The sequence below is a fragment of the Larimichthys crocea genome, chromosome VII, assembly GCF_000972845.2.
Source record: "Larimichthys crocea isolate SSNF chromosome VII, L_crocea_2.0, whole genome shotgun sequence".
In the NCBI taxonomy this organism is placed as follows: Eukaryota; Metazoa; Chordata; class Actinopteri; family Sciaenidae; genus Larimichthys; species Larimichthys crocea.
The window spans coordinates 10,522,677-10,542,408 of NC_040017.1; the positions used below are offsets into that span (position 1 = coordinate 10,522,677).

General features: G+C 41.5%; 1 protein-coding gene across 1 annotated transcript; it reads right to left on the reverse strand.

The window, feature by feature from the left end:
* Positions 1–194: 194 nt before the first annotated feature.
* golim4a (golgi integral membrane protein 4a) lies at positions 195–18,656 on the reverse strand. Its single transcript, XM_019278584.2, has 16 exons — positions 18,357–18,656; positions 8,706–8,780; positions 8,216–8,265; positions 7,857–7,910; positions 7,430–7,580; positions 7,028–7,110; positions 6,730–6,813; positions 5,184–5,402; positions 4,839–5,090; positions 4,100–4,374; positions 3,915–3,991; positions 3,737–3,810; positions 3,176–3,385; positions 2,892–2,960; positions 2,705–2,791; positions 195–1,370 (listed from the first exon to the last, which is right to left on the reverse strand). Exons 1-16 carry the CDS (start codon positions 18,541–18,543, stop codon positions 1,215–1,217), a joined length of 2,103 nt encoding a protein of 700 aa, XP_019134129.2. The 5' UTR covers positions 18,544–18,656; the 3' UTR covers positions 195–1,214.
* Positions 18,657–19,732: the final 1,076 nt, after the last annotated feature.

Consider the following 19,732-nt stretch of genomic DNA (forward strand, 5'->3'; position numbering starts at 1 on the left):
AGTGAAGTTTTCTTGCTGCTTTTATTGTGGCTGACACTTCATGACATATATAAACTTTTACTTTTTCCTCTTGCGTTGCTCTCAAGCTCTACAGGCTTAATGTTTTAAGTTACCACTACATAACACACTGAACCTCCACTGGAGACAGAAATAACGTCTTTGAAAAGGTGACAGTAAAGAATCAGACAACACAATCCCTGTGACCTGAAATTCTTTGACCTCTTTATTCCACGCACAACATTCAGATGACAAATGTGGTTCAATACAATCGGAATCCCACGTTTTTGTATCAAATATAACTGGTGGAAAAATGTACAAATTGTCAGCATGTATTTTTTACCGTACATTGTACAGTAACTAAAGTTTGTGAATTTAATTCACACCAGCAGTCGACATGAATCAGCCCTCGATTTAAGGCTGTGCTGAAGCAATATGCAAGAGGTTCAGCACTAACTGGCATGCTCATCTCTTCTGTCCTATTGAAATGCTTTGCTTTATGAGTGTAAAATGACCTAAAAGACCGGCATTTGCAGAAATATCCAGTGAAAATACTCCTGTGTTAGAGCATCAAGACGTTGGTAAAAGCCGCTGTGAAACTAACTAGTTCAGTCTGGGGAAATAAAAAGAAATGTCGCACCTCTTTACGATTGTCAGAATTGTTACAATCAACAATAAATAACAGAAAACGACTCGATCGATTGGAATGACGAGATGTAAATTTGAACTCTACAAAGAATACAACTGTTTGCATAAAACATACATATAAAGGCTTGAGCATGAGGACCTCAGAATAACATAATTTATCTTTGCTTTCTTTATACATACTCAAAGACAGCACATGATGAAAATACATTCTCTTGCCTGTCTGCTGTTAAAAACAGATCAGGCAATCAGGCAGACGTGCGAGTAGACAAAAGCATGAATGAATAAAAAATGAAACAAAACAAAAAAAAAACAAAAAAACTACAGTATACGTCCCATTTCTGCCCAACAAATTCTTGTCCATTTCCACAGTGTAAGCTGCTCAGTTCCATCCTCACAGTGTTTCGAACGACATCCCATCTTCCAGGCATAGTATCCCAATTTTTCTAATTGGAATTTTAAATGAATGGCTGGTTTTATTCCTTTGGGAAACAAGGGAAAGAAAGACCTGATAGGCTCTGTGGGCAGCCGAAAAGGCACTGCAACTGGTCGAAAGTCCGCAAAAGTCCGTCTTACATCTCTGCCCTCCGATTGGTTCCCTTGCCTCGACCAGCAGTTTCCTCCTCTGCTTCCTCTTCTTCCTCTTCGTAATTGTCTTCCTCGTTATTCTCGCCCTCTTTCCTGTGGTCCCCCTCTGGTTTTGGTCCCTCCTGGTTTTTTACTTCATCCTGGAGCAAAATCACAAGCAGACAACGGGACTACTTAGTGTCATATTTTGGATATTCTTCCACTAAAGATGATCATTTTAGACATTTACGGGTATTCATGACACATTTTTTGTTTTGTTTCTAACTAATGATTTCATGCCATTGTTGATCAGGAGTAGAAACAACTAAGTGTGTAAGCAGAACAATAGCATGGCTAACTTTTCTTAGATTAAAAAAAAACAAACATTCAAAAATATGTTTAGTTACGGTTTGTGACTCTGTAACGCTGTTCACATACAAGCATCTTTCTTCTGCTTATCTGTGTGTAGGACTGTAATACAGGATTTGAATTCTGTTGCGAATTAATGGAAGAAGAGACACTCGTATAAAAAGGTTCAACTGATATACTTCTGCCAGAACAACTGTACAGCAGTGAATCGATGAAGCTGAATGGAGTGAAAGCTCAGCTGAGCTCAAATTACAGAGAAACATAAGTATGTCCACTCATTAGGTGACTGAGTATAAAACACGCAGCAGTAAAAGAAGTCGGGCGACAAAAGGACCTTACAGACTAATGATTCAGCACAAGAACAAAAATAAATGTACAGCAAAAATGCAAACAGGGACTATAAATAAGTTATCGTCAGTCTCCAAGGAGGTCAGCAGTCAGGGTCAGTTACAGAGCAGAGAGTTGGAGCGAGTCAAATGTCTTGCTCAAGGACACTTCAGCAAACTGGGCTGCTGGTTTATCAGAATGTTTGTACATTACTCTACTGCGCTGGAGATCGTATCACTTCCTAAAAATGACCTCTTATCAAGAGCAACCAGCGGACCATGGCGCCAATTTTAAAGCGCGGTGTAAACAAGAGCAGTAAATATACTGTACTAACTTTCATAGACTATAAAGTGAGAAAAATGTGTATGAGCGTCTCCCATTCAAACAGATTTCCTCTTGGGACAAATTAAATAAACTAAACCCAGGTGGAAACCTGAACCCCCGACAGACTCAACACCTGATCTGCCTCATTTACCAGAACACGCACAAGCAAGGTTTAAAGTTACATTGCCAAGAGAGAGCCATGCGCACACACAATCTCATCCCTGTGTAACCAACACGGCCATCACGTCAGTGTTATAAACATTATTTTCTGGATGTGATATCAAAGCATTTTTTTTACTGTGTAGAACAAGTGTTTTCTGCTGTATCTGTGTCAGGGTTTGATGTTATTTAGAAGCTGGGACAGGAACAGATTCAAATGTAAAGCTGTAGAAATGCCCGACACCTTGAAGGTAAATATATCAAGTTGTTGGAATAAAGAATTCCTCTGACTCTGGTTCCCTCCACAAGAACCCACCTGTTCTATGTTCTCCTCATTATATGGATCCTCCTCCTCCACCTCCTCCTCCTCTCGCTTCTGCCCGCCAGCTATGTCCTCCTGAGCCTTCAGGACGGCGATAACGAGACAAAAGAGTCACACACAGCGGATCAACAGGAGACATGCTCTGCATATTTGTTTCTAATGCGTCAGAGCTGTTACACACCTCATCCTCTACTTCCTCCTGATACTGGTCGTCCAGCGTATCTTCCTGTTGATCCGGGTTTCCAGCCATCTGAACACACACACACACACACACACAAATTAAAGTTCAAACACCTAAAGTTCATTTATTTTCCCAAGATCCTGAGGTTTCAGTAAGTTTCGGTTTCATCATGACAACCTGAGCAGTTTCTCTTTTCCATCACAACCTTTAATCACTTTTCTAGGTCAGCACTCAGCTCTCCCTCTTGCTGTAATCTGTTGTCATTGTCCGACCCTTTTACTCACCACCAGTTCCTCCTCCACGGCAGGTTGTTCAGGGCCGTGGTGCGTGTCTATGTGCTGGGCCGGCACTGCCGGCTCCTCTTCCTCCTCCACCGCCTCCTCTTCCTCTTCCCCGACCCTGTGCTGCGGCCGCTCATCCTCGGCCTCTTCAAACTCGTCCTCGCCCTGGTTGTTGGGATCGTCCTCGGGGTCCAGCTCACCGTCTACGCCGCCCTGCCGATCATAGTGAAATAACGCAAATGAGTATGGAGGATTATTAACTGAACGAGTTCGGAAGAATAAAAACGAACGTGACAGTGACCGTACTCTAATGTTGTATTAACGGCCTTATTGGTATTCAGGAGACATAATACATCACTGGGGTTAACTGACAAGTGGAAGATAAATGTGCCAGCGTGGGACAGTGGGCAGGGAGGATGAAAGAAGTGATTTCTGGATGGATGGACGTATGACACACGATACGGCGGTGTGAATGTTGAGTGAGTGAATGAGCCGAGAGGATCGACGGATGATGAGGACAATGTGTGTGAACAGATGGAGTGAGCGGAGTGGAGAGACTGTCACCTGATGTGGAGGCACTCTGTGATCCACTCCTTGTTTCTCCTCCTCCTCCTCGTGTAACATATGAACATCTCTCTCTGTTAACACACACACGACATATGTCAGCTTATATCTGTTAATAATCAGCGTTTAGTATCTGACTGTTGATCCAGAGTTTCTTTTTATGTGGCATTTATCTCACCTTCTTCATCGTCAGTGTGGCGTTCATCTTCTCCTTGGACAATATCATTGTCCATATTTTCATACTGGGCCCTCTTCCTGATAACAGCAATGACAGTACAACTTAGGTCTTGAAGTTCTGAACAGGACAAATCAAATTGCTTTTTACCTCGTCCTTCTGATTTTAAATCACTTTCAAAGTCTGACCTTTGGTGCTCCTCTCTCAGCATCTGCTCCCGTCTGTCGGCCTCCTTGTGATGCTGCTGCTCCCTCTCCTGCTGCTCCTTCATCTTCTGTTCCCTCTCCTTCAGCACCCTGTCTCTCTGGGCCTTCAGGGCCTCCTGGTGCATCTGGATCTGCCTGCGCTCCTCGGCCCGTTGAGCCTCCAGGCGCTGCTGCTCCTGCTGCTGCTCGTAGGCCGACTTCACATGTCCCGCCTGTGCGTGCGCCTCGTGCTGCAGCTGGGTGTCATGATGGGGACCCTTTTGAGAGGACGAGTGGATTTTTAAAAAAGGAACGATGTGTAGAGGAAGCAAAACAAATAACACACGCACAGAATTGTTGCTAATTTGAGACATAAACGTCCTTTGGGGAAGTTTAATAGATGAAAACGACAGCATAGAACAATGAGCAATACATATAATGAGCAAACTATCATTAACCAACGAGGTAAACACTGAGGGAAGGTTGTAATTTATTCTCGTTCCTCTGGGATTAAAGCTAGATGATTAGCACTTTAATTGGTGCAATAGCTGTGCCTACAATTTAACAAGGACACGTTTGACCAATCTGAAGTTTTGTGATGTTCAGGGACACAAATCTAAACAACAATGTAAGTTTTAAACGAGAAACCTAGTTAAATAGTGAAAGTCAAATGAGATACAGGAAACTGAAGCCGGTTTCAACCCTCTTTAGATAAGACTGAGCTGCCTCGACCATAGCTGACCGGTTGTATCTGTTGTCTCTGTTGGTCCAGGGCGTTCTCGTCGGGCTGTTCCGGTTCTGGCTCCTCCTCTTCCTCCTGCATCTCATCAAGTGGTTGGTCCGGATCCTCTTCCAGCTTCTGTGGCTGTCCCGCTTGAGCCATCTCCTCTTCCGCCAGCTCCCTCCTCCTTTCGGCCTCTCCCTCTCTGTCCTCCTCTTTGTCTGATAAGGTGTGCTGTGACTGGGCATGCACCTCCTCCTCTTGATGGTTCAACTGAGGACAAAGGAGTAATTAGATTTCTGCCTTTTGATATTGACAGTATTTGTCTAGTTAATAAAAAAGGATCCCAAAAGAATACCACGTTACTTTGGACTCAGTGTGCTGGCGTTCTTCCTCATGGGCTGCGGGCTCCTCTTTGTGCGTCTGCACCGGTATTGTGTCTTGCTGTCTGGCTTCATGAACATGGGACTCGGGCGCTATGGCAGCTGCTTGCGGCTGCTGAGGGGCAGGGTTTTGTTCAGGCTGTCTCTGACTGGGTGCCCTGTTCAGGGACTCCTTCAGCTGTTTGTATTCATCCACCTGCGCCTAAAGGGAACAAACACAACCGCAGGAAGGATAAGAGAGAAAGATCCTTTAATGTGGGACTTGTGCCCGAGGTTGGATGTTGTTAGTACCTCACTTTGACAGTTTTCAGTACTACAGACAGAAAAGTGATGAATGAAAAGACAAATAACGTACAGCTGAGGCTGATGGGTATGTTATAAGTTTTGCAGGTATTTGTTCATAGACAAATGCGACAGATTCAAACTTTTAACCTGATAATAGCATCAAGAGGAACACCAAAGTCATGATGATTCACTGTGGATATCTGTGCCAATTCATCAAACAGTCGTTAAGCTATTTCAGTATGAGCAAGAGTAGTGGACCGTTCAACAGACCATCCCTGGAGCCGAATCGCCTGCATCTGGAAAAGTCGAAATTCATCTAGCAGAACATTTGAGCACATTTCTCTTCAAATTCACTGTTCGATTTAGACCAGTACACCATTAAATGACACCAACCATTATACATACACAATTTCTAACCTTGCCAGTGGGTTGAATTCTTGTTTGCTCCTATCTTTGGCCCTCCATTATATGTTTCTAGCTGATTGGCTGGAACGTGTTTTAGATGCGCTGCTCTGACAGCCCCCCCAACTAAACCAAACCCCCTGGAGTGAAGGAAAGAATTGCGTGTATGGATGTGTGTATGTGTGTGTGTGCACATCCGAGCAGAAGCACTGATGGGGAAACAGGACAGGCTTTAAAATAAATTAGCAAATGGAGACGGACAGAAATAGGAAGAGAGAGCGATAGAGAGGAGAGTGAGTGATTATGCATCAGTGCAGACAGCAAAAGAAGGAAAGCATTTCAAAAGAATCAGCAGAGAACTGTATGTTCAGCCTTTTCAAAAAGGTCAGTCTCAGGGAGAAACAGCAACATCATTTAATTATCCAAAAACCAAGCAACACCTCTGGCATTGTATTTTTCTTCTCTATGGAGAATTATACAGTCCGCTGCAACAAACATGTTTTCTGCCTGACTGAGAAGGTTAAAGTAAAGATTAAAGTAAGGCTGAGAGGACTGCAGAGCTAAAGAGAGGGTTGATTTAGATGCACTCCACATCACCGGGCTGTTTAACTCAATTAAACACTGTAGTTTTACTTTGTCGTTTCACTACTAATTTACTAAAAAGACAAACCTATTCTCATTTCAGCTTCCGTCTTTATATCAGCTAGATGTCAAAATATCCCCTAGAGTCTTTCATGACCTTCAGGCAACTCAACATATGTGACCAAAATACTTCAGCCGTTCAGCATCAATCCGCTGACTGGAGTAAACAATGAGACTGCATCTCTGTGCAGCTGTCCTACCTGAGCTGCAGCCAGCGCACTCTTGTGGTCTTCCAGTGTCAGTGCGAGCTGGTTGTGGGCAGCTTTCAGGTCCTGATGCTGAACCTGAGTGCAGAACAGAACAGCACGAGTGAACCATTTGGTTTTCAGTACCTGATGTAAATCTTTTAAGACAAAATTAAGGATAAGAAAAACTTGTATTTTTGCATTTTCAAGTGTGTCCGATGCTTTTTATGTCGTTTTATGACTTTTCACTCAAAAAGGAAGTTGATGACAAAGAGGAGAAAAGAAAAAAAACATAGTGCAGATTTAGTCTCACCTGTGCATCCTGTAGCTGTGTGTGAATGTCATGGTGGGCTTTCCTCAGCTGTTTATTTTCCTCCCTTAGGTTATATACAGTATCTGCCATCACAAACAGCAAACACATTACCCTTTGTCCACTCGTCAGTTCATGTCCCTGCTCGGGCCATATAGTTATGATTATAAATAAGTGATTTTAAGCAACAAGACTTAAAGCAGACGACAGATTAACTACTTGCTGAACAGTCTTAAAAGTCCGGACATGAAGTACTTATATCCTTGGCTTCACACATGCAGTATTTTATTAAGTCAGAAGATGGAGACAAAGAATGTTTAAAGGCGACACCAGTACATGACTATGTGTTCAAATACAGTATGTACAACAGTGTGTGTGTGTGTGTGTGTGTGTGTTCAGCAGTACCTTTGAGATGGGTGACTTCCACCTCTTTGACTTGCTGCAGTTTCTCGTAGCGGTCCCTGTGTTCATCCAGCAGGCGGCCGTGGTCCTCGCCCTGGGCTTTGTGCTGGTCCTGCAGCTCGTAATACTGTTTCTTCAGGTCATCGTGCTGGTTCTGAAAGGGAAGACAAAGGAAAGATTGTCATTATGTGGTCTATGTTTTATTTGTTCATTACAAACAAGTATATATTCATGAAGTGACACACACGCATGAACTGTTTGGCCACAGAGAGGAAGGATGTAGAGTGGTATGGTCAGAGAGAGTGAAAACAGACGGAAGGAAGGAAGAGGCTCAAATACGAGGACATCTGTGTCTGTGTTAACGATAAAAATAATGAAACCTACAGGGTGAGAATGTGTTTGTGTTTGTGAGGGCGTTATAACGATCTACCTTTAGCATCTGATGTTGCACTTGTAGAGAATTGAATCTGCTGCTGGAGTCTTGCTGTTTGAGCATAAAAACAACAACAACAAAATTAAACTAGTGACTTTGTCGTTCAGGTTCAAAAGGTGCCGTTACAAAAGATAACAGTGAAGAGATAAATTGTATTTAATAGCTGTAGCGGCAGGATTTGTGTAAAGGCACAGTAGTCACGCTGCAAAGCACTTCACAAATCAACAAACAAATCATGTACACAGAAAAACACGAAGGACAGATGATAAAAGACAGATTACACTGTTTATGCAAGGTTTTTTTTAAAGGATGATACTTCATAGTCATAGCAGTTGGATATATATGTGGAAACATACCTTCTCCTTGTTGAGCGACTGTTGCGCTTCCAGTTTATAAACCAGATAATCTAGAAAAGATTGACAGCACAGGTCAAACCTTTTTTATATGTTGAATTTTCTTTTTTTTTTTTTACCAATGTGATGAAAATTGTTGAGGAATGATTTTATTTTGATGAAGAAAGGGTATAACACTTTATAACTTTAATAATCATTTACTTACTACATAAGAATGAGTTCTAGCAGTTCCATTCTCAAAAATGACACACGGTCCCTGAACTCAAAGTCTTCTCACACATCACTATGTTGTTGATCAAAAAAATATGCATACGGTTTTATACTTGTGTGATGCTGCAGGTGGTGGGCAGATACTCGTCATTACAGTATACTTTAACGCTAATATTTGTTCTACCGCCTGATGTCTGGGAATAAGAGGAATTTCCCGCAGCTCCTTTGACTGCAGATATACCCTTCAAGAGTCAGAATTGAGCGTAGGTGTGTTTTTTCTCACCTTCTTTGGCCTTTTTGTGCTCTAACCTCTCCTTCTGAAGAGACTTCTCTAACCTGGAGCGATGCTCGTACACCACTGATGATAAAAAAAAAAAAGAAGAGAGAGAGAGAGACAGGATTAGTAAACTGTAAACTGAGCCAGGTGGAAGGTAAACTAAACAAAAAAAAAGAGAGCTGTAGCACAAATATGTACACTGCACTGCACCAAACATATGCACTCACAAAGACTTAAACAGTGGCTTTTAGATAAGCAGACAGAAAGCGGATGTGTATTTCATGGTTGATATGAGAGCAAGGTGTGATATTTATTCATCCAGACTGTGATCTTTGTCCACGACAGCTCCGCCATCTGCAGGAAGCTGTGGTATTCCTCACAAGACTGGTGGTCCAAAGGTGTTTAAAAATACCACTGCTGTGTTTCAGGCTGTTTATCATTCAACATGGAGAAAATAAAATGAATTAAAAGGGAGTTTTGATTGATGGTAAATAATCTGAACATAAGTCTTCCCTTATAACCTGAAAGCTCTTGTATATTTCCTTATTTGAACTGAGATCCTGCTTTTAGCTCTTACACTCACTTCTAATCTCTCCAGCTGTTCTCCAAACTCCACACACTCTCTGTCTGTCACACAGATTGTTCTTCTTCTTCTGTTTATTTTGATTTAACCTTTATCAGATTCAAGATGAAATCCAATGAAATGGATTGAATCCCTGTGGGGAATTAGGGTCATTGTAGCAAACAGAGATGAAAACAGAGTGACACCGTATTCTGAAGCCGATGCAACAGATAGTAAGACACACAAACATTACAACAAATGAGTGAGTAATGGCAGGTTTTGCACGCTGGAGATCCTTGATTGTCAAAATGTCTCGGTTGCTTTCATACTTTCAAACGAAGCGTCCTTAATGAGCCCTCTAACGAGTGAAGTTCCTACTGTAGAAGACTGTGTCTTTGTATATTACTCGGACAGAAGGGCGGAAGGAGCAACTAACAAACAGCAAATATTAGATTAGAGTGTGTCTAGGGCACATGTAAATGGTATGCAAACATTTGCATGTGAATTGAAAAGTATCATGTGACCATTGATACATTTTGAAAAACCCTCACAGAAGAAATGGAGAAAATTCTGAATACCCCTAGATTTGATAATTATCTAATTGGACATAAACACCTGTTTATTTTGCTGCGTATTTTGTTCATAGTTTCAAGAAAAGTAGTTCCTATTAATTGGATAAAGCCAAAGCCTCACATTGTCATTCAATTCTTACAAAAAGAAACCACTGTCCAACTACAATTATAATTAGTTTGAAAAGAGACGGACATCAGGTACTGGCAACCTTCGTTAGCAACCGTCTGCTTGTTATGTTATAAATACTTGTAGATGTATGCTGTATAGTTGCTCCGTATGGTGTTATTTTATGTATATATGCATGTATATCAAGTGAAGCCCAATCTCAAGATGATTTTGTTTTGGATATTGATTGCCTTAATTTGTGTCAGTGGCAATACGGTAAAAAAAAAAAAATCTTCCTAATCCCAATAGCTTCCCTCACACAAATGTGACGCACTCTAATGTCACGATTTAAATACCAAGTATTCTGCCACTAGTCCTTTGAGCCAGCCTCTGACTCACCCATCTTTAAAAAAAGAAAAGAAAAAAAAGAAAAATCCCGGGTCTGTGAACACTAAGTCATCCCTTCTTTCTTACATGTTCTCTCTACCTCTCCCACCTCGGGTTGGGGGCTGGGCGGTCGAGCTGATGATGTGGCTGTTCCTCCTTCTAAATGCCAACTCAACAGACTCCAGGATAAACTGCTAGATACACTACGTCTTCTAATAATTTCACGAGGATGACAAAACCGAGTGTAAATGGTAAGAGAGTGTTGGAGAGGGAAGTGACTGTAGGAACAGAGAATGAGCAGGGGGAAAAAAGAAAAGGAGAGTGAAACAGACGAACTCTTCCACAGATGAGACAAGCGCAAATAAGGAGGGCAAAGATAAATAGACAAACCATGGGAGACTGAAGGCAAAGAGACAGTCAAGGAAACACACACTGAAAGAAAGAGAATGAAACACAGACTTGCTGCTAAGGTTTAGTAAGGTAATGGTTACATAAACTAATAAAAAAATAGCTTGGTGGTTATTTAATGGAACAATTTTATGCTCTGATAAGATAGGAACATTTCTTTCTCATTTCATCTGGCAGAAAACAACTTTCTGAACTGAGTTTGGCCTTCTCAATGTGAGCTCCATCGCAAACAAAACATTGAATGTTTTCATTATTTGAGCTCAGATTGTATTCCTGTACTCAACATTAATATGGTTACAGTTTGGTGACGGTTGCTGGGGGAGGTTTAGCAATTGTTTTTAATGAGTGTTTTTAATGCCAACCTATAACTACTCAGAGAAGACTGCTCTGAGTTTTGAAGTGCTTGTTTTCGCTTGTATTGTTTCTCAATTTGTTTGTCAGATCGTATTCCAGACTGAAAGTGCAAATCAAAAACAGTTTTCGCAATCTTTATGAAAAGGCAGCTGTGTTTCTGTTTTCTGCCACTGTCTCTGAAACTGTTCTGCTGATATGATTTACAAATAAACAAATAAATAAATTATCTCTGTACCTCCGCTCTAGATACATAAAACAAAGACTGAAGCACCGTGGGAGGTGGGACTTCCAGTGCACTCTAATCCGACGAAGACACTGTTAACATCACATAATAAGCTTGTTAAGAACGTGAGAGATTTAATTACCGGTAACAAGCACTGAACGGGTGACTCAGCTACATTTAATAGGTTATACTCACTAAGCGATCATTGTTTTCAGACCTTTTCACAAAATTAAAAAAGTATCAGGTCCAACATTTCCATTCCTGTTTCCTTTACACACTTTTCCTGTCCTATTTCACCTCAATTTCCGTTACAACTAGGGCACGTTGTTTTTCCATTTGAATCCCTCCTCTAGTCCTGGGGAATTTTACTTGGCTTAAATGCAACTTTTGACACAGTGGGTAATAGCGTCTTGATAAACAGACTTCAGCAGTGGGTTGGTATATTGTATACAGTCTTGCAGCGTTTTCAACATATTTGTCAGACTGTATGTTTTTGTGACAGTCTCTCCTCTTTAACGCCGATGACATATGGAGTGCCCCAGGGTTTAATTTTAGGATCGCTCTTATTTTTGTATATGCTTTCCCTTGGTGACATCATACACAGACATGGTGTTGCATTTAATGTTCCATGTAATGAAGATGACAGACAAGTACAATAACCCTTTCCATCTGTCCGCGCTGGCAAGTACAAAAGACTGAATGACAAATTTTAAAAAATCAAATTCAGAGAGGAGAGAAATTAGATTCTTGTCAATACAGCTGCACAGAGTAGTTGACAAATTGATTGACAGACAAATAATTTATATGTTGCTAATTGATTAGTTGTTACATTTTTCATGCAAGATGGCATTAAATTCAGTTTATATGACAATGTTTAACTGACATTTAAAAAACAGCACCTTGGATTCTGAGACATGCCAAACAATTGGATGGATACAGGCCAAACAATTAATTGTCAGATTAACCGATCGTTAGCTGCAGCCTTGTTGCTGTGCAGTCCATGCAATATCTTGGTCCCATTGCTAACAACATCAAGTCACATTGGTAACAACATCAAGTCCAATTGCTAACAACATCAAGTCCAATTGCTAAAAACATCAAGTCACATTGGTGACAACATCAAGTCCAATTGCTAACAACATCAAGTCCCATTGCTAACAACATCAAGTCACATTGCTAACAACATCAAGTCACATTGCTAACAACATCAAGTCCCATTGCTAACAACATGCTGCCTTCACCAGTACACAGTGTCGGCAATAAGTTGTACAATTGCTCGTATTAGTCGGTGTTCAGACAGGGACAGGCAAACTAGACAGCGGCGGCGTTTTTCAATTCATTTCAGTGGGGGGCGTGCGTTTCCACACCGGCAGCATGCAATGCAGGCGTGTCCAGGAGAGAAGTTAAATTAAGCCAGACTCAACTTTTGGGAAAACGGAGCCCCAATCAGGCTCTCTGATCAGTCAAACCTCCACAGACAGCCTGAAGCAGAGACTATCCAGGTGGATTCATGGACTAAACTCTGATAATCTAACTGTGTGTGATCTTGCTTTGTTTATTTGATGTACCCTAATTTCTAAATCTGAGACTGACTCGCAATTTACGCCGCAAAATAGTGACACGAAGAAGTTTACCACCACCACCGGTTTGCCTGTCCCTGTCTGACAGTGGCCTAAAGTTCATAACTTTGCATCATACATCTGTTTCTTGTAAAAACGAATAAAAGTGTCTTTCCAAATTCCTTGGTTTTGATATTTGAATTGACTGTATGAATTTCTTTACACCTCCTTACCGATGAAAATAGGATGGATGTGCAGCTACATGAGATTAGGGAGGTCTTATTCGGCTTGATCGAGGCTCTGTATGCTCTCAGCAGTGAGAACAGTTAGAAATGCCAAGGATGAGGCCATGCTGCTCGTAGCTCAGCTCAGTTCAGGCCTCTCAACACACACACACACACACACACACACACACACACACACACACACACACACACACACACACACACACACACACACCCTCTCTCTGGGGGACAGCATGGACAAGCAGGGCAACAGCCACAAAGAAGCTACAGTCTAAAAAAAAAAGTCATTTAAATGTGCATTTGAATTATTAACACCCACTAATAGTGCTACAAGGCAAAGTAATTACTTACCCAGTACATTTCATACAGAAAACCAATGCACTTCACGTAAACAACTATTTATAAAACATAACCGGAAAAGGCTAAATTATTTGTTGTTTACTTCGTATTATAAATCATACTAATATGACATGACCTGCAACCTCAAAACATTACCCTGGAGTCTTTCACACAGCTTAAATCAATATACTCCTAATGCTGTGTTCAGCTTCAAACATCTGAACCACTTTGTGCTGCTGTTTATCAGTCATCAATGAACGTTCCCACTGTAAAATTAATGATGCAGTACAGACTACTATACCTGAAAGCAAGCAACAATATTCCTGGAGCTTCCAAAACACACACTGATTCATTTTATACCAGTCCTTATCTCATTCAGACCTCAGTACGAATGGACGTTTATTGTTTGCGGGTTTCCCCAAAGACGAATGAAACATTTCCTTCACGATGTGGTTAAAGTGCATCAGCAGAGCAAGAACAAGGGAGCTCTCTATGGTGGTGACCTTTACTGGCTTACTGGGTTAGATTTGGAGAAAACTGAAGAGGTTAGAGTTGGCTAGTGGTGTGGACTGTGAATACTATCAACACAGGGAACTGGGCTCCAAGAGTTTGTTTGAAGAGTTTTTTTGTATGCGTGTTCACACTCCCACACAAACAAACACAGGGGAATAGTTCAATTTAGAAGTGGGTGCAATTCAACGACGATTTGAACTTATTCTCTTATAATAATGCACACGGTGTTGTATAAATACTTTAAGTATGCTGTATCACATTGCACACAGAACACTTCAATGGGTAATCCAACTCTCACAAATCAATCTTCTCCACATGCGGGTCAAGCCCTGAACTGATACTTCACATATCAGGTCACAGAAGGCAAATATGTAGCAAAGTTTGCAAATGTTTTGCTAAGGCCTTCTAGTTCAATTTACAAGTCAGTGTTTCTGTTTACCTCACGGCGTTCATCTCGAACATGTGCTATGTATACAGCACAGTCTTACTTCTTATGTTCATCGTTGTAACTGCATAAGTTGATTCGAGTTACATTTTATTTTATTTTTTAGCTTTCTCTTGAAGGTGAGCAAACTTGTGCAAAGCTTCCACCAAAACACATTGTGGCTTTTAAGCTTCCATCTGTCACAGTGATTCCTGTGGCTTTCTGTCTACCTTCTTCTGGTTAAACATAACCCACGCAGGTAGCTTTAAACCCAGCAAACCCACACTTATACGGTACATAAAACTAGACACGATTTTTTTTTAGGTTACTCAGAAGATACAGGCTGGGTGGTGTGAGTTTTCACAGCTCAGCTGGCTTTTTTTTTTTACTGAAATTTGAACTCATTTAAACTGAAAAACGAATTTGGACATTTGAGAGTGTGCTTTTGATTTTGCTTTCGTAACACTTGAATATTCACATGAGCTGCTGGCTGCAGAGTTCTCCTGTGTGCTTTGATTTGTTTAAACATTACAAGTCGTTCCATCTCAAGTTACCGTTAGGAATGTCTCTGACAAAATCTGACGTTTTTAATGGTTACAGTAAAAAAAGAAAATTACCAAAAAAAAAAAACACAAAACTGAACCGATGTTAAATCCAGGACAAAGCACATCTCTAACAAAAGCTTTCCTTTGCCCCATGGATGGAAAACCATTCCATCTGTTCAGAAAGAGCGTTCACTACAACAAACAGCAGCCGACAACAGTGTCTGCGATGCAAAAAAAAAAAAACAGCACAACGCTCATTTAGAGATGGCTGCAATTACCCGTTTGATTAACGTTTTGCAAATGACTTATAAACAATACCGTGTCTGTGAGTGTATGAGGGAGTGAACGGGTGTTAAATCACGGGGACACATTTGTCAGAGAACACACATAACCACAAAGTGCCAGTTGATCTTTTTAAATGACTGACAACTGCCAGCCCTGTGGTTAAAGTGTGCAACACTGAATCAATATAGCTGGCTAACAGCCCCCAAGCTATGGTCCACGCCTCTAAATATAGGACACAAAACACAGCAATCAACAGCCAGCCATGGATATCAAGTGGCCCGGGCCTTGTGATTGGCTGAATGATCTATCGCTTCACAATAAAAGTAAGGGTGCGGTGCACAAGTTAAGCAATACTCACTTCATTTAAACTGACACATTATACTGCTACGCTCTCCGTTTCTCAATAGATTTGACAAAAAAATGAAATGGAATACATTTAAATAACGCTGACCTGAAACTGAACAGAAACAGCCTAGTAAGAGGATACAGATATTCACTTGGGGGCGGTGGTGTGAACGGTTTGCTCTTTTTATCTTGTTAAATGTGGGACAGTTGTCCCCGTGACCCACCTTTCTTTGTCTTAAAAAAAAAGAAACTCAATGCAATTGAGGTGAAAGATTTATCTTGTAAGCCTACCCACTTGGAAACCCTAACCACCGCCACCAATAACTATCAAGACAGATTTTTCTGTTAAGCTGAGTTTTAGGTTTAAACTAGGGCTGTCAAATTAACGCGTTCATTTTGATTACGCAACTTTTTTTTAAATAACGCAGATTAATCAGGGTGCGTCCACTAGTGGAATTAGGAACATTTAACCCACACTCCAGCACAAGGAGGCGGAGGTAATGCTCCTTAAATGGTAGTTACCACTGGTCATCAAACTAAAGAAGAAGATCCAGGCTATGCGGTATAACCACCTTTGAGCGGGGAAAACGCCTACACCTTGCTTTGTAAACACGATGGAGGCAGATGAGAAGACGCCGCTTGGCCCCATGAACAGAGAGTTTAACGTTACAGAAATTAGCAGGTGTAACTAAGCAATTAAACAAAGAAGTTAGAACAAAGTTAGAAAGTTAGAAATAGGAACAAAACACTGAGCTAACACTGGCAAATTCAACAGGTGGTCAGTTCTTGCGTATACCATGTAAACACAGGCCGACGTCCATGGGTATCCGTATACTTTAACAAACATGGTAAGTGGAGGTTAAGGGTAACTCCACGGTAGGTCTGCTAGACGATAAGGAGAGATAACTGCTGGTTAAGGTGGATCAAAGGCTGCATTAAATGAACAGGTCCAGATGCCCTGAAGTGGGCACAGACCTTGTTCTGAATAGATGAGGCCACAGAGGAGCAGGCTCTCAGCCCGATGGTTCATTTTAAACTCATGGAATAATGGAACAACAAAACCTCACATCCTGTCAGCGCAGCAGTGTGCGTTTGTATGAAGGGAGCAAATCAGTAAGGTTACTATAGGTCAGACTGTTTAGTCTTTGATAGAGGTTAGGCAGATAGAAGCATTCATATATTGTCGGTCTACTAATGTGAGTGTGTCACTATTTTTCACACATGGCAAAGATTAGTCCATATTTCATCTCAAAGCATGAAAATGTCTTTTTTTTTTTTTTACTGGTAATCATAATGTTCCATGATTGAGAGTAAATAACTGGTGACTCTGTGCCAGCATATCTTTACAATGCAGGCATCTTATCACAAGTGAAGCCAGAGATGCTGTAAAAATAATAATAAGACAGAAAACTGCTCATCAGCTAGTTTGATTATTATTTCAGTCGTTTTTTAAGGCAAAGTTACTCAATGTTGCACAGCCGCAGCTTCTCAGTTGTGAGTATCTGCTGTTAATATCTTTCTGTTAATATTCTGATCATCAGAAAGAACTCGAAGACGTCGACTTGTAGCCATTTTCACCATTTTCTGAAGGAGTTTACGCTGGAACATTTAATCGCCAACATCATTAATCATTAATCAAGTACATTAAATGATAACGAAAATAATCATTCGTTGAAGCCCTAATTGGGATCTGCTATCAGTCCCGATTTTAGGTGATATATTATTTATGGATGTTTTCTGCTGCAGTAAAATGTTTTTTTGCGTAGGAGTAACGTCTGCAAACATGGGACCAAAAAAATAACTGACACACAAAATTCTTATTTTCATATCTAAGATCGAAACATTCAATGAAAGACATACCTGGAAAGCATAAGTGTCGACAACGCTACAACATGGCTACGATAAAATCAAAAGTGGTGCAGACAGTTTGTCTCTAGTTGTGTTGTGGCGACGTGCGGGACAACACACAATATCAGGGCGGTGCTTCATCCAGCCACCCCTATATGGTTTCAAGAACAAGTTTATGTAACGGTGTATTTAACAAACCTTTGCTCAAAAAAACCAAGGTGACTGTGCCCACCTGTCTTCTTCTGTCCCTCCAGCTGTAGCTGACAGATACAGATGTTCTGTCTGCCCCAACCCCCCCATGACTTTAAAAGGTACTAATCTGTTTACTGTTTAGGTGAGCCTTGGGACACAGCGACTCCAACCAGGTGTGCGTTTAATCTGTGCGTGCATGTGTGTGTGTGTGTCATAGCCTCTAGTCAGCAGTAAACTGGGCGGTGTGTGTGTGTGTGTGGGGTCTAATTTCAGTCTTACACTAGGCCAATGCAAGAGGAAGACCTGTCCTACAGAAGGAGCTCTCTGTTGTGTGTTAAAGCCCACTTTGCTCAGACCATAACCTGCTTTATCACAAGACTAGAAGGCCAACTAAAGTCAAAAGGTCAAAAGAAGGGGCTCTGGGTGGATCACCACTTGTGTACAGTGTAGTTACAGTGCAGTTAGGTCAGTTTCAGTGGAGTCATTCATGGATTTGTCACACACTCAAATACCACCCACTGAGTATTTTGTTTAAGTTGACAGGGGAAAGCTTTGACGTTTTTAAGGGTTTAACTAGAAGCCGAACTGACCTACAATTTGTTATGAATCATATTAAGTCCTTGAATGTGTTTTAAAAAGGTGTAAACATTTGACAGTCGTGTGTGCGCAGTCTGGAACAACAAGTTCTCACGCCTACAGGTGTCGTCACCTTTGCCAGGCGCAGACAAACACTCAAGTCGCCGTGTTTACCTTGGAGCTGCGCCGACAGAGACTCTTGGTGTTGCTGGTACTTGAGCGCCATGGTCTCCGTCCTCTTGAGCTGTTTGTGCATCTCGTACGATATCATCCCCCCGTACATCATCCCGCAGACCACCGTGACCAGCAGGAGACACTGGAAGATCCTCCGCTGCCTGCGGGAGCACACCCCGTTTCCCATGTTGGACCCGCACCCCTCCCCGCTGCTGTCTGCGCGAGAAAACCCCGTCTCTACCGCTGGAAACTTCCGACTCAACTTTTTTTTTTTTTTTTTTTTTTTAACCCTCCCGGTAAAGACTGAACAAGTCCCCCCCCCTCCCCACCTCCTTCCTCCTCACTCCCCGAGCATTTCCAAGCAGGATAAAAAACGAGTTCAAGCCCTAAAGTTTCCCGACGTGTGCATTATTTTAGCACAGCCACATCCACCCTACGCGTCTCTCTCTCTCCCTCCCCACTGTGACTTCAAAGTAGCCGCTCAGATTTTCGCCTCACTTCACGTCAAAGTCCCGCTCCGCGCCGCTGAAACGCGGCTCAAACCGAGGTTGACGACCCTCGCTCGCGTCTCCGTTTCACCCTCCTTTTGCACGCTTTAACTTTTCTCGACGCGGTTCAAAGACGCTTGTGGGATGGGTGGAAAAAAAGTAAAACGTCAAGTCCCCGACGAGGCCTCCATAGCACCTTTAACTTTAGTTACGTGTCAGCCCAGCAGCTGCCTGCCATCCTACTGCAACTCTGAAGGAAGTCCCTCCTCCGAAAAAATCATAAATTTCCCTATTCCCGCCCTCACAGGGGCAGATTTTATCAATTGGTCGCCAGAGAGCTCGATCAAAAAAGCAGCTAAGTATGAGAGGGTGGAGAGTTTGCAGACTTGTAGTTTCCCCTTTACAAAGACCTGTTGTAATCCTGTGATAACATCTTAAGGACACTGTGCAAACACTGTGTAAATGCCTGCAGGACGATTATACAAACAAAATATACAGTATGCAACCCTACTGTACCTTAGAGTCAAGCCCCAATACAACCAATACAAATGTCAAACAAAATAAACTGTAATTCAATAAACAAATAAATGAATCAATAAAATAAATAATTTAAATAAATAAAAATAAATCAATCAATTTCAATAAACTGTCCATCCCTCCCTCTGCAAACCCAGCATCTGCCTGCAGCACCATGCACACCGTCATCTTCACCCCCTTCTGTAATCTGACACTAATATGGTCAATCACTTTTTGAAGTTGTTGCACATTATTTAACTGTAAATTTGATTTTTTATATATTCTGTTCTTAATAGATGGTTACTTGTTTACATATGTTGTTTTTGTTTGTTTGTATACTGGAGTATTGTAACAAAAAATTATTTCCCCCCT

Coding starts and splice junctions, on each gene's coding strand:
- golim4a (XM_019278584.2), bottom strand. CDS start 18,543: ATGGGAAACGGGGTGTGCTCCCGCAGGCAGCGGAGGATCTTCCAGTGT. Junction 3,992..4,099: donor CTGAGAGAGGAGCACCAAAG/GTCAGACTTTGA, acceptor TGCTGTTATCAG/GAAGAGGGCCCAGTATGAAA. Junction 3,811..3,914: donor CCACACTGACGATGAAGAAG/GTGAGATAAATG, acceptor GTGTGTTAACAG/AGAGAGATGTTCATATGTTA.